We start from the raw sequence: 12,844 nt of genomic DNA on the forward strand, positions 1-12,844 counted from the left end.
ATTTCAGAATAAGAATGGTTTTACTCTGCTCAGCTTAAGCCATTTCTCAAGTGACAAATAAAAGTAGAACAACCCACACACACACACTTTTATACTGAAATAAGAACATTCATGGGGTAAGTGATAGCAATTAAGTTATATCTGTTTAAAATTCACACATTTACCTTAAACAGGTATAACTTTCCGAAATAAACAAGCCCTACTTAGTAAGGTTCAAAAAGGATAGGTTTCAGTCCAAGGATATGTCTATATTCAACCAGCATTTGATGCTCTGCAATCAATCTTTCAGAGTTCGTTTTTGCCACACGTATGAAGACATGGCAAAATCAATCCCTCTGGGCTTGGCCATCAAACCTGGTACTCCATGCTATTGCATGGAGTAAAAGATGTTGGCATAAGCCTGAAGAGCCCCAGGCTATACTAGGGCAGAAAGTCTATTCTGATAATGTTGATTCTAGCTATGCTGATGGTGTAGCCAGAACTGCATATCTGGGATCAACTTTGTTCCCCGTGTAGACCAGGCCCAAGCTATCTATGGCTGGAAGCAAGCTCCACATCACAGTTCACCTGAGTATGACTACAGTAAGCATTCCAGCCAATATGTCAAATACTGTGAGATTGTTTTGCCAATGCCCTGAAGTGTGAATGATTTATGGAAAAGTATCATCAAGTTTCCATTCAGTTCATGTATTGCTTTACTGATTCATCCTTTGTCCCAACTGTATATCAAAAATAAAACTCTGCATCACTGTAGTCAAAGGGAGCTTTTGCCATTGACTTCATTGGAGCCGGGATTTGCTCTCAGGATGATATTCACACCAATGCAGAAAAGCCACAGAAGCATGAAATCAGAAGCACTTTGTACCCAGCAGGATCAAGTTCATAAGCTGCAAGAGGGCCTCTCTGCCATCCTATAAGTAAGAAGGCTCTCTTCCAAGTTATTTAAGGACAAGAACACCAGTATCCATAATGATAATCAAATTTGATTTTCATTCTATTCAATACACTTGCAAGAGCTCAGTATCATAGCTATTGGCCTTTTAATATAGAATGATAATAGGAATGGAAGCAGCTGGCAAAGTCAGTGCCAGGACTCTGCCTCCAGGAAACAGGAGGAAAATTGTTTCCAAAATAGCTGAAAGAATAATTTTGTCTGTTAACTTTGTGTTGTTTTATGTTTGTGATGTCTGTCAGTTGTGTTTACTGAAATATCTTGTATATCTAAATGATCATCTGCCAGCAGCATTTTGCAGTTTATTTTTCCCGTCATGACTTTACTGCCATTTGTAGCATTTGGGAAAGACAAAGTGAAAAGGAAATTGTAGAACGTACTCTAATAAAGCTGTTGTTTCTCTATTGCTCTGATATTTTTTAAGTTGCTTGTCTTTTCTTGGCAGCAAAACAGCTACTGTATTGTCAATCATTTGTTTTCTTTTTTCCACTCTATTGTTCTGTTTGTTTTCTTTCCTTTTTTTTCGCTTTCGAATTGCTGTGTAGTCTATGCCATGGAAATTAATCGTAAGTCTATGTGGGGAGTTGATTATCTCATTTAGTTAAATGCATTCATTAGTCTTTTTTCTTTCCTGGATATTGGTATTTTAATTATAGCGTTCTGAAAAAAATTCAGACATAAGATTGATTGTTCTACTGAATTGATTTCAAGTATCAGAGAAGCAGGGAATTGTTTTAATAAGAAAAACTGTTTGGGGACTACTTTATTGGTTTGCAATCAAGTGCCATGAGCTATAACCATAATGATCCTTATTAAATTATATTAGATGAGATGTGGCACACAGAGAATTTAATTTCCTTTGATTACCAAAATTCTGCATTAACATTTATAAACCTACTTGGGCAATCTGTTTGTTTTTGAGATGTATTTGACTTTTCATGTCCAGTTTCCACATGATAACCAGAAATGCAGAAGTATATAATTTGGTGCCACGTTTGTAAGTCAAGTCTGAACTTTGCTTAAATATGGTTCCTGATAAACCAGGAATAAATCAACACTAAGCTGATTTCAAATCATTTTAAAAATTATCTTCAAAAGAGGTTGTGAATGTTTGGTTTTCCTGAACGCTTTTAAAGTAAATTGCTCCAATTTATGGTAGCAAACGAAATCTTACAAAAAATACTGCTGAAAAGACTGGTCACTGTTTAGCATTCCACCTAGTGGTGTTTGCAAGATCAAGCCCCAGTTTGAAACCAAATGAACTGAACAGTAAGGTAAGAATAAATGTAGGGATTGTCTAAATGGTGAGGTAATACACTCCACAAGGGTGTGATTTCTAAGGTGTACCAACTTGATGCACTTTAACTGGTTTGTGTAGACCTGCTGATGTGCATTCGAATGTGGTACTATTTCGAGTTGTTAAAAGTGCACTGGGGGGGCTCTTTAATGCACGTTAGTGGGGTCCACACAGATCAATTAATGCACAGTATGTTAATATACATTTAGAAATCACCTGCAGCCCCATGCATAAAACCCATTATCATACAGACAAGCCCTTAATTTTCAAACATGGTTCATGGGCCATTTTCTTCAAAAGTGACTAGTGACTTTGGGTGCCTGCCTGGAGATATCGTGAAAAGCTAAGATTTTCAGAACTCATGGCCCACCTGCTGGCCCTTTTTAGGTGTCTTCCCACACGTTTGCCTCTTTTTCTTTGGTCTTGATTTTAGTCTCTGTGGCCGTGTCTACACAAGTCCCAAACTTTGAAATGGCCACACAAATGGCCATTTCGAAGTTTACTAATGAAGCGCTGAAATGCACATTCAGTGCTTCATTAGCATGCAGGCGGCTGCGGCGCTTCGAAATTGACGCGCCTCGCCGCCGCGCGGCTCGTCCTGACGGGGCTCCTTTTCAAAAGGACCCCGCCTACTTCGAAGTCCCCTTATTCCCATCAGCTCATGGGAATAAGGGGACTTCGAAGTAGGCGGGGTCCTTTCAAAAAGGAGCCCCCTCTGGACGAGAAGTGCGGCAGCAAGCCGCGTCAATTTCGAAGCGCCGCAGCCGCCCGCATGCTAATGAAGCGCTGAATATTCATTTCAGCGCTTCATTAGTAAACTTCGAAATGGCTATTTGCGTGGCCATTTCGAAGTTTGGGGCTCATGTAGACGTAGCCTGTATAGTTTTAATTCTTGCTGATGAATACTCCCAATCCTGCATTGAACATGTTAGGAGCTGGCCCATTGACAAAGAACTTACAGGCTAAGTGGGAGTTTTGAAACATAAGAAGTTTAAATATCTAGCCTATGGCTTTATTACAGTGCTTGCAGCAGTACCACACCAATGCAGCTGGGCCATGTAGCGCTGACAGGAGAGAGTTCTCCCTTCAACTTAATTATTCCAGTCCCTGCGGGCAGCAGTAGCTACCTTGGCTGGAGAAGCTCACCTGCTGACGTAATACTGCCTACACCAGCTCCTGGGTCAATGTTCACATCCCATGAACGACATAACTTGTACCATCTTAATCTGTGGTGTACATATAGCCCAAGTTTCCTTGTCCTCCAGCAAGTTGGGATTTCCCCACCTGGGCTACGTCCTCCACTTTTAAGTGGTTCTTTTTCTGTTTTGGTATTAAAAGGGTTACATGGGCTTAGACTTAGGCGATCTCTTCCCAGATCCAGTTTTGTTACAAGTCATGCCTCTCTGGTCCAGCACCGTCAGGACCGGTCTGGCACCAAATCAGAGAATCTGCTGGACAAGAGGCAGTCAATGCCAGCCCCTCTGCTGCTGCCGGCTGCTGTGCCCTCTCTGTCAGCAGCAGAGGGGTCGGCATTGAGACAGCAGGGCCTGGGGGAAGAGGGACCCTTCATGGGAAGAGGCCAGATGGCAGCAGAGACTCCACAGCCACCCTGCCTCTTTGAGTGTCCCCATGTCCCTGCTTTTCTGTCTCCCTCCACAAGCTTGAGCGCTATCAATGAGCTCTTGTGGCACTCCAGAAGTTCTGGGAGGATGGGGAAGAAGCTGCTTTCCCCTGTAAGTTCTCCGGCCCAGGAGCATGCCGGGGGATGCTGGACCACAGATGTTGCTGGACTGCAGAAGTCTGGACTGTAGAGGTTCAACCAGTGGGTAGGACAGCTGCCATGGGCCCTGGGGAGAGGGGCCAGCTCTGTGGCCCAGAAGGGGTGGGGCCAAAAATGGAAGGGTCAAGGCCAAGGGCAGCTCTCAGCACTGCCTGGACTATGGCACTGGGGCCTCCCCCGACCCCGCCGCCAACTACCTTACAGCCACTTGCTGCCAGAGCAACACTGCCATGGCACGTCAGAGGGGCAAAGTGGCAGTGGCTAGAGCTCCAGACCCCATTGAAATGCCTTCTCCTCCCCCGCCCATCAGCAGGCTTGGGTCAAACCTGTATTGAAAAAATAAATCCAAATGTCCTAAGGGCTAAATTCTAACCTCAGTTACAGCATTGCACACATGGGATAACTATTCACTGTGGGTACGGCTACAACTGCATTCCTCTTTCGAAAAAGGTATGCAAATGAGATATATTGGAAGTGCAAATGAGATATAAATTTCCATATTTGGAGTATCATTTGCATGTTATAATTTCGAAAGGGCTTCTTTCAAAAGAAGAAAGCCAGTGTAGATGTTGCTCTTTGGAACGTAAACCCCATCTTTGAAAGAATCCTTCTTCCCATTAAATAAAGGGAAGAAGGAGTCTTTTGAAGATAGGTTTACTTTTGAAAGAGCAGCGTCTACAATGGCTTTCTTCTTTCAAAAGAAGCTCTTTTGAAATTACAATATGCAAATGAGGTGGTGAATATACAAATTTATACTTCATTTGCATTTTCGATTTACCTTATTTGCATGCCTCTTTCGAAAGTGGAATGCAAGTGTAGACACACCCTGTGAGGGGAGGTTATTTTGCATTCATGTGGTGTACCTGGCAGCTGATTTTGGCCCGGAAACTCCATTTGGTTCTACTGGAAATAAACTTTGAACCTATTTGTCCTACCAGATCTATTCTTTACCTAAATATGACCTGTGCTCCAAATGCCAGCCAAGCACAAAAAAGTAAACCTTCAATTGTCTCTTCAGCTCCTTGTGGAGATAATCTTTATGATGAGGATGGTAAACGTCTCCCTCCGTGCATTCCGGGGGCCTGGCTCACTCCTGCTATCATGGCTTGTTACCTGCTGGTAGCAAACATTCTGCTGGTAAACCTGCTGATTGCTGTCTTCAAGTAAGTGCTTCCCTCTCTGATTGTTAACTTAGCTTTCTCATTGTCCTAATACTAATATGAAAGGCCTGTGAGAGCCTATCAGCAGGACTGTGCTATGGTGTGACAAACAGACAGCAATTTGTGACTTTGTACACAGACCCAAGTCTAATTGTTCTGTAAATAGGAGTGACAAATACTTGAGTTTGATTTAAAGTCAGTTTACATTTCAGGATTGTTGTGATAATTGGGCCTACCAATTCTCCTGATAGTGCGCTCTCCTGAACTGTCACAATAGCCTGTCACAAATGGGGACAGGTATACAGAGCCTTCCTGCCCACAGAACAAGGTGGGGTGGCCACCTCTGGCCCTGCACTTTTGGGAACCTCATGGTGGTTGCCCCAGCCATCCTGTGGGCAGGAGAGAGGAGGATTAGTTGGGCGGGGACAGGTGACGGGGGCAGGTGGTGGCAGCAACAGGAGGTCGCCTCCCCTCGGAACCCCTCCCCCAGTCTCTCCCACACTCACCAAGCAGCGCAAGTAGCAGCCTATGCCACTCCACCATGGCCCCCGGCCACGCCTCCGCTCCCTGCCAGCAGCAGAGAAGTGGGGCTCAGTGGGCCAGGCGGGCATGGCACAGCAAAGCAGGCTGCCACTAACGCCACGAGGTGAGTGAGGAGGGAGAGAGGCCGAGGGGAGGATACCGCCTGCCACTGCTGCTACCATCCACCGCTGCACCCTGCCCCAGGTAATCCCTGGCCAGGCTGGTTGGGGAGGGGAGCAAGGGGCGGAGTGGGGCCTGCAGCAGAGGGGGATTGTCCAGGGCCCTGCACCTGGCACACTGTGTGGGGGGGGCTGTGGTTTGCCCCAGACCTTGCCCTCCCCCCTCAAGACAGCCTCATAGGTAAAGGTATAAGAAGAGAGGCAGGTCAACTTAGTCCAGACAAACCCGCTTTGCTATATTTCAAGGACTGTGTTAAGAGCAGTGTGGAACCAGAAATCAATGAATCAAAATTGGTGGGTCAGAAATTAGGCCTAGTTGGTGGACAAAATACTGAGGGAATGGGCTATATCTCTGCTTGCTCCCTTTTGGTTTTAGGGTTATTTTTCAAAAAAAGGTGGGGGAAGAGAAACTTTTGGAGAAAACTTTGGCTACTGAAGCAATATTTGCCATCATGGCTACCATCCCTACTCTCTTGTGTGATCCCAAGCCTTTGTTTTGCTGATCCTCAGAGATGTCTTAACCCGATTGGGCCAGAGAAACCCAGATGATATCATTGCCACATCTGCCAGCTGTTGCTGAATCCCAGCCACTACCATGGATAAGGGACTTTCTGTCTTTCCATTCATCCCCACCACTTTCCTTCCCTATCTAATTTCTTCTTTTTCTTCTTTTTGCTGTGTCTCTCCTTTTTCCTTCTGTCTCATCAGAACCTGGCTTTGTGAGCTATGACTGTATATTTTGTAACATGTCTGCAAACAGAAAGAGGAAGCTAAAAGCGAAGTTCTAAACAGTCCAGCGCTGGTACAAGTTTGCCAGTGGCTAATGGACTGCGTACTGGGTCTTCTCTTCCAGCAGACATTGCATGTGAAAGTCGATACCTGAGCCCAATGCTGCATTTTTCTATCTTTGCTGTTCTGTTCTATCCCAGCAGTGTTTCTCTTGTTTTTCTTAACAAAACTGAATCAGACATCAACAGCTCAGCCTGTCTCAGCTAATGTCTCTTTTTCCTCCAAAAAGGACAGTTAATACCAGTCAATACCATCTAAAAGACTGTCAAACAAGGGAGCATTATGCTCTAAAAACTCTCTCTAGCTAAAGGGAGCAAGGACTGCTGTTAGAATGAAAGCCTTATTTAATACTTTACATTTCAGGTTCTTGAACTGTTTTTCCTTCTTTATCTGTATCTTTTTAGTAAAGGATCGAAAAGGATAGTTAATGATTGCAGTGGTACCAAGTGGGTTGAGGTCTGTGAATACCAAACTCTGAGCTTTGCTATTTACTGACTGTGACAGGCTCTTGTTAATATCCTGAATACTTTGAGCCTCTGTATACCATCTAAACTAATACAATGGAAAGGGCCAGAAGAGAGCTTGTCACAAACTCACCAGGACTTGCGAAGATGTGTGTTAGAGAGTTTGGCTAGCTCGGACTGCCATCTAATTAACAGTGACATCCATCAGTGTTTCTCCTGGTGACAGTATGTTTTGTTTCTCTGGGCTGTTCTCTGGGTCAAGTACTCCAGCCAGATCATAGCAGAAGAGTGCTCTGAGTAAAGCCTAATTGGTGCGTTTCCACTTTGTGGAGAGGTGCTGAGTATGGGGAGGTTTGGCTTTGCAGCAGACTTGCAGAGCAAGGATCAGAAGGCGTGGAGTATGATGTACATCCGGTACGCTCAGATACACAGGCCTAATCCTGTGTATTCAGGCTCTGTAGCTCCATGCTTTGTCTCTGAGTTAGGGAAGAGTTCAGGTGAGAAGCCTGAGTCATGTTCTCGGGCACCACCCATTTAACTGGGTTTGTGTAGGAACCAGATTTTGGCCCTCTGAAGGGATATGTCCTGTCGTACAATAGAGTTAATACAGCTTAACACAAACCAAGAGGGAGAACTCCTTTCCAAAATGTGGGATGCTCCAAATGTTGCAATACACTTAACTACTCCCTCTTCTGCCACATACTTGAATGGCCAAAGCCCCACGTGTCAAGTCTTAGGCTAGCTACTTTTCTATCTGCCAGACTAAAGTGAAGAAATTCACTGAGCCACAAAACAAAAATAACATGAAAATAAAATTGTATTTGGGGGCTTATGGTCCCACCTTCTCTGTCACCTTCTGTGTAGACCTAAAGGACCTCTGTTGAGCTAACAGAGTGTTTTGAAGCAATGGAAGTGACTGCTAGGAATCGGTGCCATGATGCCTAATACTGAGGCAATGTCTACACTGCAGGCATTATTTCGGAATACAAAGGTATCCCAAAATAGCTGCCCATGCGTATGCAACACACCCATTGTCTCAAAACAGTTTTTGAGATACAATATGATGCTATTCCATCATCCCTGTAAACCTCATCACATGAGGAGTACAGGGATGCCTTGAAATAGGGCTTTATTTCAGTATGTGGCACGGTTTAGACAGTGTCACATGCTGAAATAACCTATTTCAAGGTTAAGGCACCATCTAGACATAGCCTGAGTGACACTAATTCCTACAAGCCTCTTCAGGATCTATCAACTATGTTAAACAAGTGGATTTCACTGAAGTTGTAGTGGTTATTGGGAGTTGTAAGACATCTCCACCCCAGGTACATCAATTGCTAAAGTGACTCGGGAAAATGTAATGGATGGACTTCAGAGATCACTAGAAGAGCAAGAATTGGCTGGCATCACTAGAATGTTGCCCAGAAAAGACCTCTTTTTGGAAGTTGAAATGAGAGAGCATCTTTAAACCTGGCTAAGCTTTGTGTAGTATTCCAGCCAGCCTGAGAGCTGCCTGAAGTGAAAAACTGAGCACCAGAATCATTTCTGTTCCCATTGTTGACAATCACAAAACCAAACCAAGGAATTTTTACTTACTTCTACCACTTCCTCTTTACATTGGGTCGTCAGGGTAACAGGGTGGCTTGCCCTGGAAAGGCGGGGCTAGCTAAACTGGATTACAGGATGAGACGCACCTGGAGAGGTCATCAGCCAAGAGGCTGTAAGGAAGGCAGGGACTGCTTGAGGATTAGAGGTTACTGGGAATGAACAGGCTCAGTGAGTCTTGGGACTTAGAACTGAGATTGCAGCCTGGTAGGATCTGGGAGTGGATTGTCAAAGCAGGGAGGAGGAGGAGATGCTTTTGTTTTGTGTAGACTGTGGATGAACTTGAAAACTTTCCTTTTGAATGTTAATTTAATAGGACACAGCCTGAGAAGGGTTGAAAATGGGCAACTGAGTTTGTCACAACTGATTCCCCACCTTGGTACTTTGAGTGCAGGTAATGGGGGCCAGCTAGTCAAATAAACACTGCTAAACTCTGTCTCTGCAGTTACCAGAGACATACAAGTTTTTCTGATTTCAGTTTTCCCTGAAATCAGTCAGTAGCTGCCACCACTCAGAGTACAAAAGCCCCTTTCCAGGAAAGAAATAACTTGGAATCTCTTCCCTAAGGGTAAAATCCCCAATCTTTTTTCCCAAGGAGTTGGAAAGAAATAATAAGAGCACCCCACCAAAAAAAAAAAAAAAATCAGGCAGGGAATTGTGAGCTCTCTGGTAATGTGTTTGCAGCCAGGCATGTATTTTAAGCCCCTGTAGGACACAAAGAATCATTCACTTTTATATCACTTTTATTATTAAAACAGGACTATTTTTGCAAGCAATGTAAATGGCTTGGTGTTTAAAACAAAACAAAACAGGAATTGAAGCAAAGTATAGGGATTTTTTCTGGGTCAGATTCTGGGTAACAGGAGAAAATAAAAGGAACAAATAACCAGCTCAGACATAATTTCCAAACCCCCATACAATGAAAATAATAAACCTTACATGACTACCAAAACTTTTCCCTGCTCTCACATTCTGATGAGCCTAGGGGTCTATTCTGGATGAGCTTATTTCTTCCCCTCTGTCCCTGGAGCGATCCCTGTCTCTTCTCTTCCTCTGTTTCTAACAAGGGAGATGCTGCTGTGATTCAATTTCAGCTTTGAATTTTTCCACTAGCTTCTATTGGCTTTTTGCCACTTCCCCCAAACCACTCCCTCAGAAGCAGGTTAGCTTAACCCTTTCCTAGCTCTCCAGGTAAGTTTAGACTTTCCTTTGCAGCTCCCACTCATAACAGGCGGCTTCTACACCGGTAATGAGGCAATTCAAAGCAGGCTAATGAGGCACTAATGTGCATATTCAGTGCCTCATTAGCATAATGGTGGCTGTGCAAATTTCAAAGTGCAGACTTCGAACTGCAAATTGACGGTGTAGATGGGGGCAGCTTTGAAATAAGCATCCCACTTCGACATTCCCTTACTCAGATCTAGTTTTGTGGGGATAAGGGAATGTCGAAGTGGGGCGCTTATTTCAAAGCTGCCACATCTACACTATCAAACTGCAATTTGAAGTCTGAACTTTGAAATTTGCACGGCCACCGTTATGCCAATGAGGCCTTGAATATGCACATTAGCACCTCATTAGCCTGCTTCTAATTGCCTCATTATCATGCCACCTCTGATGGGAAGTGGCATGTGTAGAAGCTGCCTACAGTATTTTATTTGGTTTCTAGAACCAGCCAAGAAAGGAGGCAGGCTGCTTGTTGTGTGATCCTCGGACAAGGGTGGGGAACCTTTCTCTTATCGGGGCCAGTCAACCCCAGGAAAAAAAAGTCAGTTGCAAGACACATACAGCCCTGTTTTCTTATGGTCATATTTTAATTACTTGCATGAAACAATGGCTGTGTCTACACTAGCCCCAAACTTCGAAATGGCCATGCAAATGGCCATTTCGAAGTTTACTAATGAAGCGCTGAAATACATATTCAGCTCCTCATTAGCATGCGGGCAGCCGCGGCACTTAGAAATTGACGCAGCTCATCCAGACAGGGCTCCTTTTCGAAAGGACCCCGGCTACTTCGAAGTCCCCTTATTCCCATCTGCTCATAGGAATAAGGGGACTTCGAAGTAGGAGGGGTCCTTTTGAAAAGGAGCCCCATCTGGATGAGCCGCGCAGCGGCGAGCCACATCAATTTCGAAATGCTGCAGCCGCCCGCATGCTAATGAGGCGCTGAATATGTATTTCAGCGCTTCATTAGTAAACTTCAAAATGGCCATTTGCACGGCCATTTCGAAGTTTTTGGCTAGTGTAGACATAGCCAGTGAGTCAAACAAGAAGTGGCCAAAACATGTTTTTAAAAAAAAGGAAGTGTTATAATTGTGGGTGGTTTAGTAAAAGTAGAGTATCTGAGGACACTGTGAAAAGTTTCACATAACATTCAGAACCGCATCACTTACTTTCAGGTCATAAAAGGAAATCTATTGTTGGTGTCTGCCTCAAGCACTGTCCCTTTTTCTACTCTTCTAAACCCTCTAAGTCCAAAATATTCTTTTAACAACATGCCTGGCTTTGATAGCAAAACTGAAAATATTTGGCTTCTAAGAGCAGTGTGATGGGGTTCAGGGGTCCCCCTGCACTGCACCCCGTCCGCTGGCAGGAGAGACTCTCACTCAGCAGGTACAACAGCAGGTTTATTAGGCAACAGATGTCCAGTTTCTCACAGAAGCAACAGCATAGCAGCCAGAGACAGTCCTTCCAACCTGTCCTGGGGAGAAGACCCCGAGGGGTGCCCCTCTGGGGTGTAGCTTCCCCCTCCTCAGGCTGGCTGCCTTCCAGCTCTCCCTTTTCCTAGCCTCTAACCGCCGCCCCCCTGATTCAAAAACCCAGCTCAGCTCCTCCCTGCTCTTTGTTCAGGCAGAGGTGTCACCTGCCAGTTGTAGCCCCAGGGTCATCCTTAGCCACTGGGAGCTGCTGCTTGCCTCAGACATCCAGCCTGACTCACACATGCACTCCCCCCACTCCATTACAAGCAGCTCCTCGCAAGGATCAGTGCTGTGCTCTGAAGTTGAGAAGTTTGGATAAACTGATGTTTGAACTGAGGACATTGTGTGATTGTGTCGGGAAAAAGGCTGGTATTTAGGTTAAGCTCATCAGGGTATTAAAAGAAAACCATGTGTAACTTCTGAGTGTTGTTATACAAAATACCTTTCATGCACTTAATATTCCTTAACATCAAACATTATCCTGGGTTATTAGCAACACTTTGTTTATAACCATGCTCCAAAATAAGAGTTCTGTGGTGATGAGCATATTTTTGCCAAGCTTATTTTTCTCAGTGATTGCTGAGAAGCTGTTTTATACTGGGACAAATATTCTAAAATAGAAGTTCTCAAACTATGGGGTGGGGTGGCCCTCTGAAGGGAAGTGAGGGAATGTGTTAAGGGAGGCACAAGCTGTGGACTGTGCTGCTTTTTAAAGTTCTGGCTCTGAGCCCTGAAAGCAACAGCACAGAAGTAAAAGTGGAAAAGGGGGACTAAATCTTCTGTGGTAAGTGATATTGACTAGTATCAATTATCACACTGACACCTTTATTTTGTGCTGCTGCTGGCAATGTGCTGCCTTCAGAGCTGGGTGCCCAGCCAGCAGCCACCTCTCTCTGCTGTGCATTCAAAGTTGGGTAGCAATATATGTACTTGGGGAGGAGGGAGCCACATAAGACAAAGAAGTAGGGCCCGATTAAACAATTCTGAGAACCTCCTTCTGGGGAGTAGCGTGCTGCTGTTTTGTCATAGATGAAAGTGTAGCTAAATTATCAGTTTAACAAGTATCAGAGAGGTAGCTGTGTTAATCTGTAGCTTCGAGAACAACAAGAAGTCTTGTGGCACCTTATAGACTAACAGATATTTTGGAGCATAAGCTTTCATGGGCAAAGACCTGCTTCATCAGATGCATGAGTGTGGGGGTGGTTTCAGAGGGGTATTTAAAGAGTGGAGTCCCGGTAAGAGGGAGGGCCAGCTCTGTCAGCTCTGGCCCTCCCTCTTACTGGGACCCCACTCTTTAAATACCCCTCTGAAACCACCCCCCAACTTATGCATCTGATGAAGCAAGTCTTTGCCCACGAAAGCTTATGCTCCAAAATATCTGTTCATCTATAAGGTCTATC

At 44.6% G+C, this 12,844-nt stretch overlaps 1 protein-coding gene across 1 annotated transcript in view; it reads left to right on the plus strand.

Annotated features, from left to right (window-relative positions):
- Positions 1 to 12,844, plus strand: part of TRPM1 (transient receptor potential cation channel subfamily M member 1) — a 103,795-nt gene that overhangs the window by 81,669 nt on the left and 9,282 nt on the right. The window contains exons 23-24 of the mRNA XM_075007198.1: positions 1,498 to 1,518; positions 5,048 to 5,192. Coding sequence (XP_074863299.1) covers positions 1,498 to 1,518; positions 5,048 to 5,192 — 166 coding nt within the window. The remainder of the gene's footprint in view (positions 1 to 1,497; positions 1,519 to 5,047; positions 5,193 to 12,844) is intronic.

Source organism: Carettochelys insculpta, chromosome 12 (assembly GCF_033958435.1).
Source record: "Carettochelys insculpta isolate YL-2023 chromosome 12, ASM3395843v1, whole genome shotgun sequence".
In the NCBI taxonomy this organism is placed as follows: domain Eukaryota; kingdom Metazoa; phylum Chordata; order Testudines; family Carettochelyidae; genus Carettochelys; species Carettochelys insculpta.